The 24737-nt window shown below is 49.3% G+C and overlaps 1 protein-coding gene across 1 annotated transcript in view; it reads right to left on the reverse strand.

Annotated features, from left to right (window-relative positions):
• The window catches only part of FRMD4B (FERM domain containing 4B), a gene marked incomplete at its 5' end in the record, with an annotated part of 72904 nt that extends 48790 nt beyond the window's left edge, over positions 1 to 24114 (reverse strand). The window contains 5 exons of the mRNA XM_084292444.1: positions 2518 to 2602; positions 5813 to 5905; positions 7858 to 7952; positions 8544 to 8609; positions 23953 to 24114. Coding sequence (XP_084148570.1) covers positions 2518 to 2602; positions 5813 to 5905; positions 7858 to 7952; positions 8544 to 8609; positions 23953 to 24114 — 501 coding nt within the window. The remainder of the gene's footprint in view (positions 1 to 2517; positions 2603 to 5812; positions 5906 to 7857; positions 7953 to 8543; positions 8610 to 23952) is intronic.
• Positions 24115 to 24737: the final 623 nt, after the last annotated feature.

Consider the following 24737-nt stretch of genomic DNA (forward strand, 5'->3'; position numbering starts at 1 on the left):
AAGTGGCTTTGTGAAGGTAAAAAACACGACGGGCTTTTAAGCAATCTTATTACTGCAGGCCTTCTCACACCCCAGTATTGCAGCAGCTCTCCTTCCAGCACATTCCCGACCCACACAGAGCAGAGGTTTCAAGCAAGGATGGGGGCTAGGACACAGCCCTGGTACTGCGCTCTCCAGCACACCCCTGTGAGGTGAGGAGCACGGCAGAGCTCACAGACTGGGCAGGGGGTGCCACTTTTTGGTGCATTGGGGTTTCCTCACTCTGAACACAGCAAGGAGGAAAAGAAAGCGAAGCTGGGGCAGGTCTGAACTGCCCAAGCTGGATCAACGACTGCGCAGTGCCAGGGAGCATTCCTCGCCATCATTAGCGAGCACCAGCCACTTGCTTCAGTGTAGTGAGGGATCTGCATGCAGGGAGCTGATGCTGCACCCCGCAGCACAGACCAAGGAGGCTGCAGCACAGCGCCAGCACGCACACTGCAGTCGGGGTGCTTTGTGCCTCCTTTTGTCCGAATCCCATGGGCTTAAACACAAGAATCTGTCCCATGTGCACATCACGCCGCTTGAACTCTAGAGCGACCTTAAGCTTACCGTGTGGGGTAGAAAAATATTTGAAAGAGAATTAATTCGAAGGTTAAAAGCCACTGAACCAAGCAAACATCTTGAAAGTAAATAAGCTTTAAATAAACAGGTTGAGTCCTACCCACTTTCCCACCCACCTGCGTTCCCATTGCTACACATCCCTCCCCGTGCATGTTGGCCATCTCGGTGTATGTAACATGTTCCACATCAGCTGAGGTGCCAGTCAGAGTGCTGCTGGCACGCAAGGACCACGGTGGCACAAGCTGATATGACACGCAGAGCGCAGCAGGGATGAGTTAAGAGCCCAAGAGAAATAGGGAGAGCTCTGGCCCTGTAGTGTTGGGTGTGCAGGGAGAGAAGGGCTCCCCTCCTGAGTTTGTGCAATGCAGGAGAAAAAACTCTGAGCTCAGAGCTGCAGCACCTCACACCAGCTGCAGTTTCACAGAGCATGTCCTGAGGTGGAGGGGATGTAGGCAGCAGCAAGGGGTCTCGTCCCCTTCCCACCAGAGGAAATGGCGGGGACAGGGCACACGCAGCCACCACCTCTGAGGCTGTCCCTGCCCAAAACCATCACTGGAAGCAGCTGGGAGGAGGCACGCTGCTGGGGACAGCTGGCACTTGCGTTGCTGCTGGTTAGAGCACACTCCTGGAGAGCAACGGGGTTAAATAAAGCAGCCTTCATGCAAACCTCCCTGCTCCCGAAGCCCCGAACTGGACGGGGTGATGCAGCCTGCTTATTGCAGCACTCTGCGCGTGATCAGCGCTTCCCAGCTATCAACACCTCGTTTCAATAAGACCAAGTTGTGCTGTTTGAATAATATTTATCTGGGCCAGAAGTGACTCTCTATTGGCTTGATGACATATTTATGCCTATGATCAGTGAGGGCGTTTTTCATGCTTCCCTTTTTACTTCTCTTTCTCTTATGCTTTATGCATCTACATAAAAGCACCACTTGCACCCAAATGTTTTGATGTGCACCTAGTATTTATTCCAATAGCAGACTGCTTCTTGGGGCAGGGGTATTTTTCCCATACCAGGACTAAAACCATTCCCATTTTCCAATTCCAAAATTTGTTTTCTTTCCTAACTTTTCCAGTATTCCCTGGAAGGCTCATTACAGGTTGCCAAGACCCTTCATTTAAAATGGCAAATATGCCAAACGGAGATTTGCTTTTAATGAAACGTAACTAGTGAGGCCCCAAGTTTTTCAAACGTTCTTTAAAACTTGAATATTTTGTGAAAAGGTGCAAGTCTCCTCCACTCTTCCAGAAAGCAATTTCTGCACAAACCACAGTCACAACGTCGCCATTAACTGCTTTTTGTGAAAGCTTTCTGATCCTACCATAAAATAATGAACACTGGATACAGAATGAGAGTTCTCTAAAATAGGAAACATAATAAAGGTGAAAACTTTGGCCTGCTATGCTGAGCTTACACGTAACACTAAATGATTGTTTTCCAAGAAAAGGTTGTAAGAACAGAGTGACCCTTGGACTAATTTAACCACGATCTGCAACTAAGGTACAAAATCATGAAACTAGGAACCAGAGCATAGGATCTTCCTCACCTTCCTCCTTAAACATTTACCACGCAGCATGTAGAGGGATATGTCAGTCTGGGACAGAGCCTACTTGCAAAGCGACAACCCAGATTTCAAACAACTTAAAAGCTTTCAAGTATTTGAGACATTTCAGCGTGGTGAGCACACAGCGGGGTTGTGAAAACACGACCAAGAAGCCATCATTATCCTTATCCATTTGCTTGCAGCATCAGTGTTTAAGTGGAGGAGGAGAGAACGCATGCTGAGATTTTAATGTTGGTAAGATCTAGAAATAGGATGGCGCTCTCAGCAAGTCTGCAGAACCATCCAAGTGGTGTGGGGAGCAATAGAAGGGGATGCACCACAAGGAGCTCCAAAGGATGCCCAGCCTTACCTTGTGCACACAGGACTTGGCGTTCAGGAAGAACAGCTCCACCGTCGTTTTGTCCTTGAGAAAGGAAATGCTTTCAATGTAGAACCTGACAAAAAAAAATAAAAAATAGAGCAAAGTTACTTTCTTGAATAGGTTTCATCTTCCTCCCAAATCATTTGATTTCCTCAGCTTTATGCTCTCCAGCAATAAAACGGTACAGAGGAACTACAAGCTACTGCACTTCATTTCCTGCCTATTAGGAGGGAACAAGCAGAAAATTGTGGGTCAACAGCATGAAGGGAACAAAAAAACTCCTTTTGTTCAACACATCACAGGTAGCTGACGACTTCTAATCTCATTTGCAAACCCTGTTGAGGTTTAAAGCAGCAAACCCCGTTCCTCCTATGCAGGCAAAACCACAGAAATGGAAAAGGTAACTTAAAACTGGGTGTTACAGGTTGGGGAAACAGCCTCATGGAAATGGAAAAATGGAAAGCCAGCACCCCACAAAGCAGTAGCTAATCCCACTGCAACCCACCAGCCTCTGACATTTGTGCACAACTTGCCACCAGAACAGCTTTACGGTATACAGTTCACATACAAACAAGCGACGTGATGCAGAGGCACAACCAAATAAAGCAGTTCCATTACTGGCTGCTCTGGCCCAGCCAAGGTTGGCAGATGTGTCCTGATTTGTTACACAGCTACGCCAAACATGATGCACACAGCTGGCACTCTGCAAGCCACACACAACTTGTCTGCACACCTCTGACTCACTCAGGGCATCAAACTAAGCAGCGCTGAGACACAGAGATGCAGAGAAAACACGTCTCTAATTTGAGGAGCACGGAACTGCCAAGTCGGTTTAAGGAGACAAATTTGTGGGAACATTGTCCTGTCAATCCTTCTTTAGCTTTTTTTAAATCCTTTCAGGATTTAAAAGCAGAATGCCTGTGCTTCATTATCATCACAGATTGGATCCAGACTCTCTCGCATGATGCTAGAAGGAGGTGCACTTCTGTTTGCAGCCAAAGGGCTGGGGCAACCACCACCACCCCAGCAGCACAGCCCCCAGCAGGGCTTCTCAGCTTCCAGCCTGTGATACGAGAGGCCAGGAGGGCTAACACAGACCACACAGCCTGCCACGCTCAGAGACAATCCCTTGCTTTGCACCTGCAGTTTTTTTCAGCCAAGATCATCAGTCATAGCTTACTGCTGCCCTCATAAGCAGGGCAGTGTCTCCTGCTCTGAAAAGGAGCAGCACCCGGTCAGAGCTGTTAGAGCAGGAGGTGGTGGGAGCCCCCGAGTTAGGGGAAGCACTCCTGGGCAGATCTGGGTGCTTCATTTCTTCCGTGGCACAAGCTGAATGCTCTTATCAGTGCAGTGCAGACGGAGAACACCAGAGCAAAGAGATAAGGATGTTCGTGGGACAACAGGCATGTTTCAAAACAAAATAAAGTGTTCTCCTTTTATTTCTGATGCTGTCAGCATCCTTTAAACTAGAAGGATATTTTTCTAAGTCCTAAACCTGCATCGTACAGCTCTTCAGCAGCTGAGTGCACCATATGAAAGATTTACATGACTGGATTGAGTTTATGCAAGCATAAAAATAAGTATCCCCTCTCCAGTCCATGCCCACTCACTCAGACCAAGGGCTGCCCTGCAGCTGCATCCAGCGGGGTCACCTTGTGCATGGCCAGAGGTGTGCTGGTGCTCGCTGCCCATCACCTGCACACTGCCTGTCCCTCCCATCCCTGCTGTGCTTCTCCATCCCAGCCTCCAACTGTGCATTTCAGCTGCTCTCATGGGAGTTTGACTAAAGAATAGACTCTGACGAGGCACATGTGCTCACACGAGATAAGCGTCTGAGCCAACCACCCAAGGCCTGTGCCACTGAGCAAAGGCCTGGAGTCACTTATGCAAAGAGTTGTGACAAAATGCAGTGCTGCACATTTTGAATCTGCTGGAATATCTATTTTTTAACCGTAAGATAGTTTTTACATTGCTAATTCTTCCTGTATCTTCCTCCTGCTCTGCACAGGCTTCCTGCTCACTGCTCTCTTCCTTGGCTCCCAATTGCTTCTTTTGGATCTCATCGCCCCGGAGCAGTTAAGTTTAAAATTAGCTTTTAGAAGTTGATCTTCCCAAGCCTACTCTTCATGCATTAACTCTTGCCCAGGTCTCTACACACCCCGTCCTGCAGAGGAACATCTTGCAATGGAGAGGGCAAAATTGGACATCACAAGGCCATGACATCAGCTCCAACCACAGAACTGCCAGGAGGTGACAGCTCAGGTGTGAGGTCATGGTAGCCCCCAGTGGGTAGAAGGCACCATGTCCAGTCATATATTTTAGTTTTGTAGGTCCTCAAACAGCGAATACTTTGAGGAGACCATCAACCCTTCTAAAATGTGGTTTTTTTCCCTCCCTTTCCTGAAAAAAGTGGAGAAGGGGGGAGGAAGAGAAGCACTTAACTCCATCACAAATAAGCACATATTCAGCAAAAACAGAGTGCCACTTGGTGGAACCCTTCTCTCCATGTCTAGAGTGCAGAGGACGTGGCAGGGCAATGGTGCCAACTGACCGAACTGCACAACAGGCTCTGCTTTGGAAGTGCTTCAGGTAATTAAGCACACAAGGCATAAATCTTGATAGGGAAAGTGAATGAGGTCAGTCTGCTCTCATTTTCCTCACAGACTAAAGAAAACAAAAATATAAACTCTAACAACACTAAGAATATGACGTTTGGTCTTTTCTGCCAGCACAGCTCTGTCTGTTACGGGCCTGAAAAAAACACATCCTAACCAGCAGAGCTTTGCCAGCAAAAGTCCTAAAGTAATACAATTACTTTGGCCAAAATCATCCCTTCGCCAGGGATTTTATTCTCTCCTGGGGACTGGTTGAAGCTGTGTGAGCAAAGAAGCCATCAGCAATCCCTTTCAAGTGCTGACAAACCTTAAGTAAACATAAGAACATGAAAAAGTGTGATTGTTTAAACAAACTGCATCAAAATATAGCACTATTAAAGACAAGTCAGACAAAAAAAAAAAAAAAGATTTTAAAAGGGGGTGATTTAAACAAACAAAAAGGAACAATGTGCTAGTACCAGTTTAAAAAGTAGCAGGTGCCAAACTACCTGATTTCATAGCTAAACACAAAAGAATGCAGCACTTACCTAGGACTTAGTCAGCCTTTAAAAATAACGTATCGGTTTGACATTTATTTCCTATATCACTAATCCATTCCTTTAAACAAAAACCGCTGGAGATAAATGAACCAAGTGGGTACTGTTTTCTCTCTGGAAACAATTACTCACCTAACAGCAAAATACAAAGTTGCTGGACCTGGTTTCTTGGGCAAGTCATGATCCAGGACTCTGTGGTCCAGCTGCAGCCAGACGCTCTGACCTCTGCAGAAACAGATTGAGGGGATGGTTACAAGTAGGAAGGGAAACGTGGAAATGTGTTCTTTCCAGTGCATGTTTACTCCAAGCATTACTTTAAAAAAATTGCAAAATTTAGCTCTGAAGCAGGCAAACAGTTCAAATTCTTTCCTCTTTCCCTAACTTCAGATGTTGACATAATTCACTTTTGAACATTAGAAAACACTCTTTACAGTTGTATTTTCAATTGTAGCACAAAAGCCATAATATGGCATCCAGAAAAAGAAGTGGACCTTTCTTTGCTATAAATGGGGCGACTTCCATTGACTCCTCATGCACAGCAGGGGGATCTGATCTGTAGCAAAGGGTGGCAGTTTGCATGCCTCTAAAATTGGCCTCTTCAAATTGAAAAAAAAAAAAAAAAAAAAAATTGGAAACAAAATAAAAATAAATAAATAAAAAGTAAGATAAATAAAAATAATAAATTAAATCCCCCAAGCCCCAGTAACCTCCCTCATGACCCTGAAGCCTCAGAGCAGCCCAAGAGACTGCTGCTGCCCCCAAATGTTGGGTGTGCCCAGCCACGGAGCATGGGTGCCCTCCAGAGGCCACACGCTCATTCCAAGCCCTGCACACCCAAGGGAGCCTCTGGAGTCCCACAGGTGGTTTTGGGGATGCCAACAGCTCTTAGCTAATCCACTGGCAGCACTTTAAGGCAGCTCGCCACGAGGGAGCGCCAGCAACCAAAGACCTCCAGCAGAACTTTGAGGCAGCTCTTGAAAAAGCCGTGTGTGAACAGCAGTCTGAAGGGATTTACAGAAGAGCTGGAAGGTGTCTTGAAGAGATGAAAAGACAAGAATGTGGCAAAATACTCAAGATGAGAGCAACTTAATAATATCCTGCCGCAGTAAGGGGTCCAGAGATGAGTGGCTACTACCACCCCCGTAAGCCCCAGCAGCCAGTGCTGCCTCTTCAGGGTGACCCCAAACTCAGCTCAATGTGGTCTGTAGGTAGAAGCTCCCATGAAAAACACCATAAAAGTGGCAGCAGAGAGAGCAACAGGGACTAGTATTATTCGCATTGGACGAGAAAAGGTTTATTTAGGGGTGATATTTATGCACAACTCCGTTTCTCCCTTTACCTTCAGCTGTTTTGCGCTTTCAGGGAGCTGTCAGGTAACACTGCTGAAGATGCCAGCCCTTGGGGAGCTGACACCCTGCTGGGCTGCACCCTGCACACCTGGGAAAGCATTTTGGGGCAATTCTGAGAGATCTATCTAAACAACAGCCGAGATTTCCACCAACCCAGCTGCCTCCATCCAGCAGCAGAAGCAGGTTTCTGGCTGCAGCACCTTGCCCACCCCAGGCAGCCACCATGGAAGCTGTCAGGGGGTGCAGCACAGCTCAGGAAGGGAGAGTTGGGCATTTACATCTGATGCTTTTGTAGTTCTTTTTGGCAGGCTGTAGAATAGGTTGGATATCTAAAAGCAATAGGCAAGCAAAAGGAAAAATTGTTTACAGGAAGCCTACCTTCATATTTCACAGTTAAGGACAGTTGGGTTTAAACAACTCGTTGATAATGCATTGAGACTAATGTGGAAAGCAATACAAGCTATTTGTTTCGAAAATAAATCCAAATCCTTTTTGTTATTATTAAAAGTGCAGAGTGGGGAAGTTGGGGGCGTTCACATGGGAAATTATTTCTGAATCAGCTTTTTCATCTTGTAAGATGAGCGTGAAAAGTGAAAGTGTCAGGCAGGGATTTTACAAGTGTTTTCCATTTTATGCCAGCCAAATATTTTCCAATTTTTTTTTTCCTGTTTGGTACCTTCCTCTTTCATCATCCAAACAGCACAAGCAAAAGGGAGGAAAGCCTTTCTTCAAAAAGGCATTTTCCATCACACTGAGCTGCCACAGTGTCTGGGATAGGTTTCATTTTGCAATAAACCACAGCTCTTTAAAACGAATTAGCATACTTACGTATCATCTATAAAAGTTATCCCAAAATATTCCTTTTCTTTCAGGTTGAAGTGCGAGGCCACTAGGTCCAGTAACTCGCGAGACAAAAGCTTGGGCTGTTGAAAGATTCAAGACCATTTTATTCATTTCAGTTCAGACCTTTCATTTAAATAATCTTCTCTGCAAACACTGACACAACTGCAGACGGCATGTTGAAAGCATGCCCATTAATTCCACTTCTCTTATTTGCTAGATCTAGTAAGAGATGCAACGTCTTTCTTCAAACAGCATTCACAGCTCAGCCCTGACTGGCACTCCTTAAAAAAAAAAAAAGGCATGGAAATCTGGCAAAAAAACTACTGCAAATACTAACAAACTCTATACAAACACTAGTGCAAAAAACTATTACTTTTAATCAATTACAGGACAAATTAGGAGCACAGAGAGGAAGGTGACAAAGCATTTATAGAGGTCTGGGTGACTTGGGAGCTTAAATCTCCACTTTAACAACCAAACTGGGACTTCAGAGCCCCAACACAACTTTTTCAGTGGAACTTCTGCACGGCTTTAAGACTTGGTCACCGTTTTGGTGACACCCCCAGCTCCCTGCAGTGGCAGGGTTACATGGGGACTATCAGAGCAGAATAAAAATCAGTTTTCCCCAGGCCTGGCCACACCACCAGTGCCCAAAGCAGAGGGATCTTTACCTGAACCAGCAGCTCCAAGTTCCTGTCATCGAGGAGATGCACCTGGCAGTGCCGGCCCTCTGTCATCTGCAAAGACAGCAACACAGCACCGTCAGGAACAGGAGGATCTGTGACCTTGCTGCTTTGCACAGGGCCACGTGAGGCTAGGACAGCATACAACAAGCCTGTAACCAGCACTGATCAGGAAACCAACACTGTGCTGGAGCTCAGCGACCTTCTGCGAGGACTTTCTGCTCCAGTGACAAGTGCAGATGACCAAGGACCGAAGAAACCTCCATCCATCCAACCCTGCAGATGGATCAGCCCCAATTTGGTCTGCTGACCGGGACCTGGTCTCCAAATTGGAAGGAGTCTCCAAGAGCACATTATTGCTCTCCCATAAATAACTTCTCATGAGAAGTAGAAGCTGCTGCTTCCCCAGGATGCATGTACAGGTCAAGAGAGATGCTTGAACTGCATTAAGCACAGGACGAGGCGTGCAGCCTCTGCTGCTATGCCTGGACTGCTTTGGTTCCCACTTCGTGTCACATTTATCCCTTGCAATCAACATCTCTCTCCTCTTCACAGGAGAAGAATTCAGAAATAGCTGCACATTATTCTGCCCTTTTAATATCTGCCCTTTGAAATATAATACATTTCCACAAAGGCTTTTACATTATTCAAACTCTGTTCTAATTACGGGCTCCGGCCAGCGCAGGCAGAGGACCAGCTGCACGGCTCTGGGGGTGAGAGCTGCTAAAAGAAACCTGGCTTTTGTATTTCTTCTCACAGCCTTAGTGACTCGTGTTCCTGACAGCACCAGCTCCTCACAGACTGTAAATCCTGAGCTCTGAGCAGAGGCTGAGGATTGCTCAGACGGGGGCTCCCCATGGGATTAGGCAGCAAGACGCAGCGGTTCCTGCCCTGTGATGGTGACAAGGACGGGGCTCTGCTGCAGGAGCCAGCCCCGGACTGCTGCACACCCAAAACTTGTAAAGACTTAAAAAAAAATAATAATAATGAAAATAAAGCCTTCCCTCACCCAATTCCAGTACATGTGAAGAGATTTCCCCTCTCCCCAGCACTGGCCCGTTTCAGTGCGCTGCTGCATGCAGCAAGGGCTGCAGCACACTGCCTCTGCTGTAACCAGCCAGCCCCTCTCAGCCGTAAGAGGCTGAATTAACAAAGGTTTATTGTTTGAACTAATTGAGCTCATTTTGAGCAAAACCCATGAGGGAGCCTCTTCCCAAGCAGCATTACAAAAAGATTGGAGATGAATGTCTGCAGGCACAGCTCTGTCTTGTGTGGGAAGATGGAGCGAGCTTACTGGTATCAGTGCCACAGGTGCTCCTTACTAAAAAATTACTAAAAAATAGGGATAGACATATCCCTATAGACATATCCCCCAACAGACATTACTAAAAAATAGGGATATTTATAGATAGCACCGCATTGCTCACCAAAACAGCAATACTCATAAAAGGACCACTAACAGAGAAAGTCTAATTGGAGAAAATACTTCTCTTTGACTTTCTTATTCTGCTGTCAGTGTGAATTCACACAGAAGGGCCAGATGAAGGGTGACCTCAGGCAGCGTGTGCATGCAGGGGTGCAGACCTGAGGCTGCACCACCACGGAGACACCAGCGACAGTCCCATATGAACCACAGCTGCACCCCTGCAAGGAAACACTCCCAGCTTCCTCCTCCGGGGTTTGGAAACAAAACTGCAGCGTCCCCATGCTGGCTCCCAGTGAGCTCCACACGATTTATCCGCCTGCTGCACACACTGTCTGATGTCTTTCAATCCATTACGATCCCATCACGGGTCCATTTGTTACCGAGAGCTGCAGGTTTGACACTGCACGTGCATAAAGGAGCCGCACGCTGCCGTCAGTTAATCATCTCATCAGCACACCCTTCAAGGTGCTGCACGTTTCTGGCTCTGACATACTGTTACCAATCTGCCCCTGTTGTGAAGTGTCAGATCCAATAGTGTTTTTAAATCATTCCCCATCTGTTGCTCTGAGATAGCAAAAGGGTTGCCATTATTTAACTGCGAGCTGCTTTAGCTTTTTACCCAGTGAAATCACATTAATCACTTCTGACTGTTTTAATTGCCTCAGTTGTCTATTGTTAAGGAAAAAAGGGTTTCTATTATAGCAAACACATACACAAAGCCTTGTGCTGAGGAGAGAGGAAGGTTGCCTGCAAGATTAAAACATAAAAGAAATACCAGCCACAACCTGTGCTCCTCCTATTCAGCCACCCAAGGTGATCACAATGTACCTTAAAAGTAATTAAACCTCACAACGCCCCTGATGATAGGCAAGATATAATTATCCCTGGTTTTATCGATGAGTAAATGTAAGGACACAGCTTAAGAGTCTGATTTTCAGAAGGGCTGAATATTCACTACTTTGCTTGGAGAAAACCACCACCTAAATCAGCTTCCCAGTGGGCCAGCAAGCTGAACCAACCCACATTGCTGCTAGGTCCAAGGCAAAGGAGAGGAGAGAGCAGGGAGCTCAAGACGAAAGCGAAGCCCCTCTTAGCAGTGGCCCACATCGTATACATAATGCAAAATTACACGCTTACCATGGGACCGGTTTTAAAACAAAATAGTATGTAGTATTCAAAGTCATCGTGGTAGTCTGCATGTAAAAACAAGCCCTAATTTTCTTCCAGCAGCCAATTAAAAAAACATGAAAAGCCTCCAACTAATCCAACTCCTGAAATCTCTTCCTGAATCAGTGACTAACATTTAATACCTGGGACTCCGGCAATCCCATCTTAAAACAACTCACACACAGCTGCTTCCCAGACTACTGGAAAGCTAAATCACAGAATCAAGGAACATCCTGAGTTCGAAGGGACATGCACGGACCATCGAGCACAGCTCCTGGCTCTGCACAGGACCACCCAAAAACCAGACCCCGTGGCTGGGAGCCGTGCCCTAATGCCTCATGAACTCAGGGCTCAGTGCTGTGACCATGTCCCTGGGCAGCCTGTCCCAGTGCCCGACCACCTCTGGGTGCAGACCCTGTCCCTAACCCCCAGCCTGACCCTCCCCTGTCCCAGCTCCATGCCATCCCCTCGGGTCCTACCGTTGTCCCCAGAGAGCGCCTCAGGCGCCTCAGCGCCTGCCCCTCCGCTCCCTGTGAGGGAGCTGCAGGCCGCCATGAGGCCTCCCCTCGGCCTGCTCTGCTCAGGGCTGAACAAACCCAGGGATCTCAGCACTCCCACACGCCTTGCCCTCCAGACCCCTCACCATCTTCATAGCCCTCCTTTGGATGCTCTGAAATGGTTTTATTTGTCTACGTGGGCACACCTGATGGCTGGGTGCCTGCTAAGGTGTCTTCTCCACCAGTCTGCACTCCCCACGTCGCACCAGAGCCCCGTCAAGGAGCACAGATCTGCTGGGGTGACCACCAGCTTTGCTTGCAGGCTTCAAATCTTCAGCAGGGTTAACTAGGGAAGCCCAAACATCAACCCTCAGGCGCCTCTTGCAGACCCAAGGCTTTAGCAACCAGTGCCGTGGTTCCTGCAGATGTGCAAGAGCTTGCTCCAAAAATCCCCACCCCATTCCCGATGGGGCAAAGTGCACTTCTCCTGCTTACTCTGTATTTACAGACACAACTGGAAGCAAATCACTCCCAGCCACCATCAGGGAGCAACACAAACCCATCCTGCATCAGGAACCTCACCCACGTGAGCGGTCATTTCCAAGCAGCAGCTCCCTCCTCGCATTTTCCAAGCTTTGTTCATACGGGAGGCAGAACAGAAAGCTTCAGGGGCTATCAGAGCTGAGAGACCAGCTCAGAAGCACAGCACAAACCAGGTATCAGTGGTGTGCTCCTCTCCTGGTGCCTGAAGAATAAATGGGGAGCTTCATAAGAAGCATCACGCCACCGCAGTATCACAGGATATAAAGGATTTTGGCTCTGGAAGAGTGTCTTCAGCTCAGCAACCAGACACCCTGAGCTCCTGGAGCTGAAGGACTTGTTTTTAACTCCCCCAGTGACACGGGTGTAATTATTTCTCTGCAGCACATCCATCTGCCTGGCCAGCTTCCTTGGGCTCTGGAGGAGCCTGGACCTGGTCCCCAGCTCTGCGGGTGCAGGGCTCCTCCTTGCCCAAGACCCAGTGCCCTGGAAGCCCCTCACAGACACGTTTTCATCTTTAATTCAGAACGCCTCGCTAATCTGAACAATATAATTGATTTTCTATTTAGCTGGACCAATCAATCATGAGCTGAGCACAGCTGTCTGGCTCAGTTAAGGGGCAGCACAAGCACCCTTGAGATATATATAGGCTCACATCTGTGTTTTCAGCTTATTCTCATTGATTTTGCATTGTCTGTGCAAATGAACAATTTGGTTATATTTTTGCAACATGCACCCAAGTCAGTCTTTTTAGAAGTTATTTTTAAAAGGCTGCTAATATTTAGGCTATTATTTAGCACAGAAAGCAGCAGCATAACATTCATTAAGTATCCCCGTATCATCTCATCCTCAATAGGAAATTAGCAGAGCGATGCAACGCAAACATTGTTTTTGCCAATGTAATGGCAAAGCCATCCTGAGATTCAGGGCTGCTGGATTCTTATTGTTTCCCAAAATCACCCAAGAAGCAATATAAAACTCAAAAAAAAAAGGGAAGGAAAAGGAAAGAGAATAAAAACCCCGTCTGATGCAGTATTACTGCAATTCTGCAGCCCCCTCTAACACAGAGGCAGATAGTAGCATTGGGCTTCCACCAAAAAGCTGATTTATTTAAATGAATATAATGAAGGAGAAATAATTCTCAGGATCTATGGGGTTATTCCAGGTCTAAGGGTCTCAGGAACAATGGGTTAAAATATCCAGAAAGATTTAGTCTAGCCAGGAGTTCTTACAAAGTGAGAGGAAGAAGTTTTGTTCTGCATTTTTAGGTTTATATTACTTTAATACTGTTCACTTAACAGCAGTCAGTAAAAGAAAAACACATTTTTTCCTCCACTTCACTTGAGACAAAAACTAAGACAAATTCTCCATGTAAAGTCATGGAAGCAAGATTTTCCGAGATGTCAGTCCTTTAAAAAGGGAAAAAAAAAAAAAAGTAAGGCAGAGAGAAAAAGCTTATGTCTTGGCTGCTTAAACCAATTCACTGTAATATCCTGAGCCTGAATGTTTATTTGGGGAAAAAAACACACAGGATATTTACGCTACTTCTCTTCAGCAGTAACATCCTCCGTAGCTGAAGCCAGTTGTTACTTCCAACATTTTTAGACATTCATCTGTGTCATCACACTCAGAAACAAAAATAAGAAAAAAAGTAATGAGGGTGTAAACAGGAAATCTCAAAAAAAAACTTAGGTCAAAAAAAAAAACAAACAGCTGACAGAATACCAGCTCCTGCAGCAGGACTTAAACCCCTCTTCCCTTCCTCGTGATAAATCCCTGTGCTTGTGCACGGCTGTCAGTGAGCACCTGGAAAATACCCGGGTGTGACAGCAGGGCTTTGCTCCCCGCAGCACAGAGCTGTAAGCTCCTCACAGGGCAGCCACATGGAATTAAACTTCACTGCCCAAGCAAGTAGATAAATGCTATGAATGTTTAGGTAAGGAAAACCCCACTGCTGATCCACAGATGAGAAGAGGGGACCATTTTCACCCAACAACCGTCCTGCACACAAAGCTTTCAGCATCAGTTCTCCAAGAAATCACACTGGTGTGTTAGAGCACAGCTTGCAAAAACCGGATCCCTCGTTCCTGAAACAGGCACGGCCCTCGGAGCAGCTCGAGCAGTCCAGGAACTAAAGGAAATCTTATGGGATTGTAAAAAGCAAGAACTATTTCCCCCCAATTTATGAGATGCCAGCCCTTCAGCACACAGACCCAACCTCCCCCAGGTCGGGGACATGGGGGCCCCCCAAATCCTCACCATTTTTCTTTTTTTGACTGGTGCCCAAGAGGCAGCAGCACTGCTTTGCAGGTGCACGAGCCCAGACAAGAACAAGCCCTGCACTTAGAGGATTTCGTCCCCAAATCCCTACCTGAGCTGCAGTTAACCGGCTATAAAGCCACGCCAGTAATTTCCTGTAAGGGTATTTTTGCCAAACCTTTTTTCTGTAACTCATAAGGCTGTAACAGATTTCAAAGCTTGCTATTGAAGCCCCTACGCTGACCTCAGATTTTCATCAGGATTTAGGTGGCTTTTTTTGAGCTTTTTTTCCCCTCCTTCAGCCATGAAGGCATTCTCGAGCAGATCCTCAGCTGCCTTAAATCAGCACTGGTTCTCTGACTCGGACACAGCCGGCTTATGTCTGGGCTGCAGACACGGCCTGGGAAAAGGAGGAAATAAGATGCAAGAATGTATTGCCCTATAGAGCTGCCCTAACCAGGCACATCCCAGGAAAATACAAGCAAAGGGCTGTCCCTCTGGAAGGAAGGGGCCTGTGTGCTGCTGAGGGGGAAGGCAGGGAAGAAGTTGTGAGTTGTAACGCTTTATAAATGACCTCAGAGTTCCCTAGGGTGTTTACTGGGAGAGCAAAATCTCACCGTGGTCCAGCGCTCAGGGTCACATGAAGCTTTCAGGAAAAAAAATAAAATAAAAATAACAAACAAGGATTTGGTTTTATACCAGCATTCCTATGAAAACTTTGTAAAGGATCCAAAAAATGCCCGAAACATGCCTCTCGACGGCCTTTCTGCAGGCCATGGCTGTGGGTAGGAGCCCGTGGGTGGGAGATGGGCAGGGGTGGAAAAGCACCGAGGGGTAGGTCCAGGAAGCACCACACACCCTGCCTCGCTGCTGCCCCTCTAAGCAGGCAGGGTTTGGGGCTGAATACACCGGTCTCCTCCCAGCCTGATCCCTTTGAAGGGCACAGTTTCTGCAGCCGTGCAGGGAGCAGCACGTGGCTCCAGACACGCCGCCTCCCCTGTCCCATCTCCAGGCTGTTACAAAGCCTTTGGCTGAAGTCCTGGCCCCAGGGAGTCAAACTTTGGTGTTAGCTTCAACAGGGCCAGCATTTTGCCTTAAATCATTTGCTATCTTGCCATTAACCTCAACAGAAGCCAGGATCTGCTTTACGTTAAATAGCTGGCAATGCACTGAGGTGCCTGGCTACATCTTTCACCCTTCGTGCTACAAGCAAGACACCTCAGGACCCATCCCATGCTGCCAGCATGGCTCCAGTGCTGCCTCCTTCCTCTCCAAGGGCTGCAGACCTCCCTCTGCTCCTCATCCCAGCAGGAGCCGGGCAGGGATGGGGACCTGCTGAAGGCTGGCCTTGGATCACACTGTGCACAGGAATCGTGTTTTAAGACCAGACAGGCTGAGGTTACTCACTTGAGTGCAAGCTGGTACAAATGCCCCTTTGATGATGCTCTCCAAGGAAATGTTGGCTCTGCGTGAAGTTTGGCAAAGAGTAAGAGATAAAACACACTGCCTGGAACCGGAGCCTAAAGGCTCTCTGGGTTGCATGGCACCTTCCTAAAATAGCACCATGAACTGAAGATATGAAGACAAAATTGGCTCCTGCAGAGCATCAACTGACTTTCATGTTCTGGCTCAGCTGGGGGGGCTGACGGAGTCTGGCAGAGCAACAGCCCAAGCGCTCTCCCCCACCGCAGGCGACTGCAGCTTTCGGGGCCAAGCGCCAACACGCTTTCCCTCTGAGCCTCCTTTTCCCATTTATTTCTTCTTGCAGGGCACGGCTGATGTAAAGGACTCTTCCACTTGTCCGTATTTTACCGATCATTTGCCGATTTGCACAGGATTCAAAATAAAAACAAGAAAAGAGCAAACAGGAAACTTACGCGCAGGCCTTAAAACTCTACGGCTAGTCCTAAAAAATCAGGAAAATTAATAGGAAGCAATCAGCACAAATCTGCCATAAACATCAAGTCAATGAAATACTTCATCCAACATCTGCTTTCCTTGGCAGAACTCTGCTAACGAACCCGTGTCTGCTAGGGCCGTGCTTATCTTGCTCTGCGCCGCTGCACTCGGGTCATTACCACGCACGGAGCCCGTGGAGATGTTTTGTTCCCGGGCACTCTCCTGGGAAGCGAGGGGAAAAAAAGATCCCAAGTGAGCAGAGCTTTCCTGGCAGCACCTGTGGGAGGCTCCCAGAGCCAGCACGGTGCCGGGCTGCACTCCTTGCTTCTCCACCACCACCCATAGGGCACCTGCATCCCTTCCCCATCAGGGTCCTCGCACCCTGTTCATCCTCCAGCCCGGCCCTTTCCTCCCCCTTCCTCTCCCTGGACTTTTCCAGCTGCTCCCGTGCTTGGCAGGGGCCCCTCAGGAAACCCGGCCGCCAGACGTGAGGTAAGCAGGAGGCAAAGAAAAATATCACTAAGGGCTCTATCGCACGTCCATCCGAACCTCCGAGCCACCTGTAACTTCTGCGAGCTTAATAAAAATGCACAGAGCAAGCAGATAAAGCAAGAAAAGCCAGAACGTCTCAGTTGTTTGGATTAACCCAAAACCCTGAGCATCGGCTGCATGCTGGAGAGGAGCTGGGCAGGGCCAGCTCCGTGCCAAGCACCCCGAGTTTTTGGGCAGCCTGGGACTGCTCCAGGCTCGGTGTTAAGGCAGAGCGAGCTCTTCTCATCAGAGCCTCTTCCTCGACAGCCACTGACGAGCTCCATGTGCACTTCTGCATCCCCACCGCCAACCTCAGCAGGTTTTTTTGGGGGCAAGGGTGGGAGCCCTCCTGATGAGACATTTAATAATTAGCAGCTGAAAGGAGCTACTGTGCCAGGCACTGACTGCCTTTTTCTTGTGACTTATGAATTTGTGCTTTGTTCAGTGTAAATGGTATCTCGGAGCAGCCTGTAAGGGTAATATCTGAAAACATGTTTTTTTTCTGTAAGCAGAAATTACAGACCTGCTTTTCCAGTGCTGCAGAACTACCCGAATAAAGCCTGGATTTAGCCCTTTCCTAAAGCAGCCAGGACAACACGAACAACAAAAGCAGGAAAAAGCAGCTGTAAATGCCGAGAATAAACAACCAGCCCCTCACCTCCCCAGCGGAGTGCAGGGAAAGGCACCGAAATTGTTGGGGACTCATCTGTCAGAATCAAAAAGAGCAAGCAAAAAGGTTGCTGAAAGCAAACTCGCTTTGCTCTCTGCTGTTTTCTGGCTGCCTTCTCTCCTGCAAGCGCAGCTCCCGAGCTCTGCATTATCTTTAAGTCAGCAGACAATGCAACAACAATAAAAAAGAAGTTATTTGCCTTTGCCAAGCATCAGAAATTAAAATACAGCCTCTTACCTCCAAGCCACACACCCTGCTGGATTTAAAAGGACTGGAGAAACCTGAGAAGTCCCCAACAACAAGCGTGCACTCAGCCTTTGTATTTTCTGTACATTCAAGCTGAGGAAGAAGGGAGACACGATCCCGGACTTCTTCCGTTGCCATATAATCTCAAGGAAGTGACCTTAGCATTTGTTGCTTTGATTACAGATTCAGAAACAAAAGCCCTACCAGCGTGAGTCAGGGGACACAAGAGGTTGAAATGCAATTGTTAAAACCAGGGGGTGGGGGTGAGCAGGGAAAGCATTACAATTATTTTTTTCCTTTGTAATATTAACCCTTTATCATGAAAGGAAACCCAAAAAGCAGCTATTGACCGCGGGCATGACACGGTGCCCACCTCAGGGCAGAGGAGCTCAGCCCCGTCCACCAGAAGTTGCTCACAAGCAGAGCTGGGCTTCCAGGACCAGCTCTCCAGCTCAACAAGTTTCAGCAGATTGTGTTCCCGAGCCCGGGTAAAGTAACACGCGGCAGGGGCAACAAACTCAGTGCTCCCATTGCTTCCTCACCCCTCACTGCAGGCACCCAGGCACACATCGCACAGCATTTTCCAGGTTCCCTTCCAGGGCGCCCCTCAGGAGGAGCGCAGACCCGAGGTGACACTTTTGGCAGTCCATCTGAATTTGTTCTGCTGCCAGGGTTGGTCTCCAGGGGTGCAGTTTGTGCTGGTGGAGGCCCAGAACAGTTCATCCACCCCTCTGCGGGGCCGCTTTCTGCATGCGGCACATGGGGCTGTGCTTGGAGCACGGCCAGCCCCGCTCTGGCACTTCAGCCTCCGAGACCTCCCACACCTCTGGGTGTCTGACACAGCAACGAGTGAGTCAAAGAGCACAGGTATTGCAGAACCAACTCAGACTGCTTTCTAAGACTGCTTTCATTGAAAACAACCCCCCCCCCAAAAAAAAAAACAAAACACCATGAAATAGAAACCCCAAAGAAACGCACACAAAGAACTCCAGGATGCAGCTCCTCTGCACCACGCAGTCTGTTACCCCCAGCCAGGCACACCAGAGACATCAGATCTCAAATTTACACATGCCTTTACTTCAAAATAGAAAACAAGAGGCTGTTCCTCCTTCAGAAACACAGTTCAGCAGTATTGATCAGCATTTCAGCACAGAGCAGGCAGGAGCTCTGGACGGGCACCGCAACTTCACTGGATGCTCTCCTTCAAAGATCTGCGCTCCCAACAACTGAGCAACCACTTTGTACAGAAAGGACAAAGTATGAGGACTTCTCCACCCAATTTTTTATAAACTAGAGATTAATAATTTGAATTACAACAGGAAATTAAGTTTGACAGCTGGAGGTGTCTCGTCCTCCTTAACACAGCAACCAGCTTTTATCAATACCCACTTCTATAAACAAGGACTTCTTTTTTCCTTCATGGTTACTTTGTGTAGTATTCTCATGCTGTTTCATGACTCCAAGAGCTCTCAATTTCACAAGTTTCATGAAAAAATCATGAGCTGGCCCCACAGGACCAAGGGTGCCAGTCCAGGTCCAGCTGACTGCTCCAAACAGCACCGGCAAACTACGGGGTGGCAACTGAGACAGTTTGGGAAAAGTATTTCAGAGCAACAGGCTTGTGTTTATCTCCAAAACACAGAATCCAAAGCCACAAAATAAGACGGAAAATAGAGAGTGAGTCATTTTTCCTTAGAGAAATGACGTGAAGGTTACCTGGGTGGTGCCAACTTCTGCCCTACTGGAGCACCACCAGGGACAAGAATAGTTGACAGAGGGGAAGGGCAGAGCTCCTCGGAGGATCAGGGAACTTACACAAACGCACATCTGGGTGTGTAATTCAGCTGTGGGCCACAGATATTTTTTAAACTAACTTCCCTTCTCATCTAGAGAAGAAATAGAGTGCCAGGAGGAGGTTGCAGCAGCCGGAGGACGCGAGCATCCCAGGGCACAGCACAGCCCAGCTCCGTTGGTGAGCAGCTGCAGCTCGCTCGCTGTCGGGGAGGAATTACCCACTTTCACTACAGCTTAGCAAACACACCGACCTGCAGGGCTGCTGAGTGCGTGTGCCCAGCCAGATTCCCAGAGGGCTTTCTCCACACTTTCTCTCCCAAAACAACCGTGGCAACCAGACGCAGCCAGTCCAGCACCAGGCAGGCAGCTCCACGTGGGCACAGCAGGAACCCCTGTGCCCAGGGCTGCCACCTTGCTGGGAAGATCACTCCTCTTGTGCTGCTGTCTCTTTACAACCTCAGTCCCCTCCTCGTGCACTTCTGCTCTTTTTCTCTACCTGTTTTCCCACACCTCCTCACAAGCTGTGCTCTCCTTGGAGTAGGAGCGGTTTTGACATCTCAATGGAGCCGTTTGGTTTTATTCTTGTCTCTCCTCTTTCCCTGCTTGCCCAGCCTGCACATCTCATGCCGTGCACTTCTCGTGCTGCCCTTCCCTGCTCTCCCCATCTCTCTCCTCCCACCCTCCAGCCCTTTGCCCTCCTGTCTCCCAGGAGCCACCCACCCCCACGGTGCTCTCAAGCCCACCACGTACCCTCCACGCAGCCCACCTCCCACATCAGCTGGAAAACCAAGCCAGGAAGCCACAGTCTCAAAATTAACATTGCTTGGGTTGTCAGGGATGGCTTCCACTGGCTAAACAACGGCACGTTGGGGCTATTCTCAGCATTTTGATGACCCTCTGTCTCCCCACCATGCAGAGTTGATGCACGTTTAAATGGAGGGCAGAGCATTAGCAGGGAAAAGTGTACGTGAGTGTGTGTGGGAGGGTATTTAAGCTAATATTTTCCAGTGCTGATAGCTTTATCCTCTTTGCAGTCTCTGCGAATGAACCGGTCTCCATCTGTACAGAAGATTAGAAGAATTGCTAATCACTAATTATGACCCAGAGGTTTTGAGAGCGATGCAGACTGTGCAAGGATGGCCTGATTTTCAGAAAATGAGGAGACAAAGATAGCACGGTGTTATTTTAAGCACACGGACAGTCCATCCAAGATGGCAAAGAGCAGCAGTGGCAATGCTAGAAAAGGAGCAACAGCAAGCTAAACACTCAGAAACGAAGCATGGAAAAAGCAGCGTGTGCCTGAACTACTTTCAAGTTGCTTTTTCATGACGCTCTCGTCCAAGCTGGCCAGACTGCAGAGAACTGAGCTGGAGATTTATACAAAAACATTCGTGTAGCAGCACTGTTGTACAAGAGCTGGGTTTTGAGAAGTGGCGCCAGCGACATTTGAAATCCAACAAAGTCTGCGAGCTGCATCAGGTCATAAAAACATACACACACAGGCTGGAAGGGGGCAGTGAATGGAAGGCACTGTCTGAACCTGGCACCGGGACACCGGGGAGGAAATGAGGTGAAATTCGCAGTCTGGTGATGAAGTTTGGCTGCTGGGGAAGAGGGCGGAGCGGCACGAAGCCTTATTTTTGTTTGAACAAACTCAAACTGAAAACGCTACATCGTGAGCTCAGATGGAAACACGCCTGGCAGAAACACTCAGAGGGCTGCTTTGGGAAGACCAAAGATGTAAAAGCAAGGCTGAGTCCCTGCATGAGAGGCATCACAGCACTGCCTCACACCCCTCTGAAATAAAAACTGGCCGAGGAAAGCAGCCAGAGCTAATTTAAAAATAAATAAATTAATTAAAAAGAACCTCCAAGTTCATTGTCAGCACTTCTGTAAAGAGAAGTTGAGGTGTGGTAGGAGAGGAAGCGTGGTCCCGCTGCCCCAGCCCTCTGCGCCGCCCCATAGGAAGCAGCAGTCAGCCGCTTCCTCTCCTCCGCCCCAGGTAGGCACGGGACAGACACGCACAAGGCCCAGTGACTGTGCCTCGTCAGCAGGTTTCGCCCTTAGCCCTGAGGAAGTGACCTTCCCGAGGTGGAAAAGCGCTTTGTCCCACGAGCCACGTGAATCGGAGTTACTTTCACAGGCAAAACCGGCAGCCAAATCAGCAGTGGGACAGGGCCTGAGCTGGGGGTGCCTCCACACCCAGCCTCACGCCCAGGAGATGTGAGTCGTGTCTCCCTGTAACACATCTCCTTGTAGTTGGCATGGAGAGGGCAAGCAAAGCACCCTGAGACAGAGCCCAGCCTGGGGAAGTGCCCAAGCTCAGCGCTTCCCCACACCGTGCTCGAAACAGGGCTAAAGAGGTGACTGAAAGGCTGCTTTGTGCTGGGTCTCCTGCACATAAAGCTGCTCAGGCAGGTAAGGGCTTTACGCTGGCAGAGGATTTGAGCCCGGCCAGAGGGCTGTCCCACGTGAGAGCCCCTGCACCTGCCTGCTTCGGAAGGCACAGGGGAGAGCGGGTGCAGGAGCAGGGAGGTGGTGGTATCTTGTCCCTGCTGGGGCTCCAGGAGAGCTCAGGACTGCCGTGAGGCCAGCCAGTGCTTCACTGAAGGACAACTCACCAGCCCAGGGAGCCTTCTGCTGGCTCTCCTTCCACCATAATAACTTGGAGGTGATTACAAAAACAGGCAGAACTCCCCATTAACAGCATCCAACTCACCTGACAACAGCCACTGATCCCCAGAGCCACCTGAGCCCCAAGCAGGGACCAAAGCGACCTGCAGCCCCTGGGGCTGAACGGCACCTCTCACCTCCCCCTGCATGCCCCAAGCACGCAGCTCAGGGACAAAGCTCTGAATTTGTCCCCGGTTTAATCAAACCATGCACGTTCCCTGGAGTCATCATAGAGGGCAGAAGTTTAGGCATAAGCTCCTTTAGATACCACCTGGGATCTTCTTCATACGTGGAATGTGACTGTAAAGGAACCCAGAGAGGAGCTTTCTGATGAAGCCAAGGTGAAAAAGGATTTTGTTAACACCTGTCCAGGTGCTGCTATTAATGAAAACACAAGGAAGAAAAGGTGCTTTCACGCAGCTGCACTAACTACAGGACTTTTTCACTTTTTAACTAACTTTTTCAGGGTTGCGACACCCAGGCAGGCTGGTGACATGGAGAGCAATGGGCTCGGTCCTGCTTCCACTGGAATCAGCCGGGACACTGCCAACATTTTTCACAGCAAAAAGCCAAGGCTTCAGCACAAAAAGCAATGTGTTACGCAACCCAAGGAAGAGCTGCAGGGCATTTTTTCAGCCATCTGTTTAATACACCCCGAAATTGCCATTAGGAAATTCCTGACATTAAGATGTGAGAGCAGCTTTGTTCCTGCCCATTCCCTCTCTCCGGGAGGACACAGCACAGACCGCAGCAGATCCTCAGCACGGGGAGCACAGGCACCGGGCTGTGTGTGCCCAGCACCTGGCTGTGCTCTCAGCATGGGCAAAGCACCCCCAGACCCCGTTTGGCATTACCCATCCCCTCATTTTGCCCTTTTCCACATCACTTTAGGACTCTCCACCACACCAGGCAGTGATGCTGTCCATAGAGGACAGGTTAATTCACCAACAGCCACCAGGACGCTAACTCCAGACAGAGGTGCAGTCAGGTTTTGTTTCCTAAAACTCTCACTTTGAGCCAGGCTCTGAAGAGAAGCAGCTGAAGAACACTGCTGTTGTCAGCCGTGAGATGCACAGCTGCATTTGAGCACTTGGAAGAACTTCTATCACCTTAAAGCTGTTCTCTGACTCCTGGCATACCTTACAGCTAAACACAACGGATCCCTCTGGGATTAGATAGGTACAGAGAGGTCCCTTTAGCACAATTCCCACGTGGAAATTACACCTTGGTGGCTACGAAGAGCTGGTGTGCTGGGAGCTGCGCAGCTCCCTTTATCACAACACAGCAGGGAGAGAGCGGGGAGAAACAGCTTGGAAATATTCACCACAGCCAAGCAAACACTCGCACTGACAGCGTGACGGGACACGCAGCGTGTGCCTACATGCGAGACAATAAATACAGATGGATAAAAATAACTGCTGGCAAAAGCAGGCTCCAGAGAAAGTTACCTGGCACTAAGTGCCGCTGGATGTGACTGTGCTGCATTTTCTGCCCGCGGGAGGAAGCCCCCAGAAGTAGTGAACTCAAGACTCCTCGCAGCCCCCCGCAGACAGCACCCACCCCACGACCCCAGCCACGGTGGCATTACAGCCTCCTGCTCTCAAACAGGAGACACCACGCAGCCGGCGTCCCCCACCACGGCCCTGTGCCGCTGCCGGGACCCCGCAGCAGGTGCCGCACCGTTTCCCCCCGTACCTGGTAGACGTCCCCGAGGCCGCACCATGCCCGCAGGGCTTGGCGGCATGCCCGCAGCCGGCCCGCGTACCACCGCCTCAGCGCCGCCACCGTCACGGTCCAGACGAAGCGGCTGCCTCCGAGCAGCAGGTCCTCCACCCCGCACATCAGCACCGAGGCCATGGGCTGCTCCGCTGGGTGATGAACGCGGCTCCTCCACCCGGCTACCCAGGCGCTCAGGGTGCTGGCACGCCGGCCGGCGGGCTTTATAGGGCGTGCGGGGAGCCAGCTCCGGCCTCGCAACAAAACTCCTCTTTCACGGCGCTTCCTGGGCAGGCTCCAGGCATGCCCCGGCGGCGGGGAGCCAGCGGCTGCAGTAGCTCAGCCCCACCAGCAGCTCACACAGCAGCCTTGTCCTCCTGAGCCGCTTACGCAAATCTCCGCTAAGCTCCGGTAGCTGCCGCTCTGTCGTCTAATTAAATTTTAACCCTTCTGCCATATGCCCCGACAGCAACAGCCCGTTTCTGTGCCGCGCTGAGGGTGGTAAGGCTCGGAGCTCCACCAGGCTCCCAGCAGCAGGGCAGGCACCGCACGGCTCCCCGTAAAGCACCAGGCGGGTGCCACGGCCACCGACACCTCGTTATCTGCCACCCGGGGAGCGGAGCTGTCATCGCTTTCTCCTGCCTGATCCTGCGCTCGAATTAGACGCTGAAATCCTGTCTCAAAAAGCACCTTCAGGAGCTGCAAGCGGAGGGGGAGATAAGAGCAGCGCAGCTCCTGCAGAAAGAGAGGAACAGAGGCACCGA

This window comes from Netta rufina, assembly GCF_964035555.1.
Source record: "Netta rufina genome assembly, chromosome: 10".
Lineage (NCBI taxonomy): Eukaryota > Metazoa > Chordata > Aves > Anseriformes > Anatidae > Netta > Netta rufina.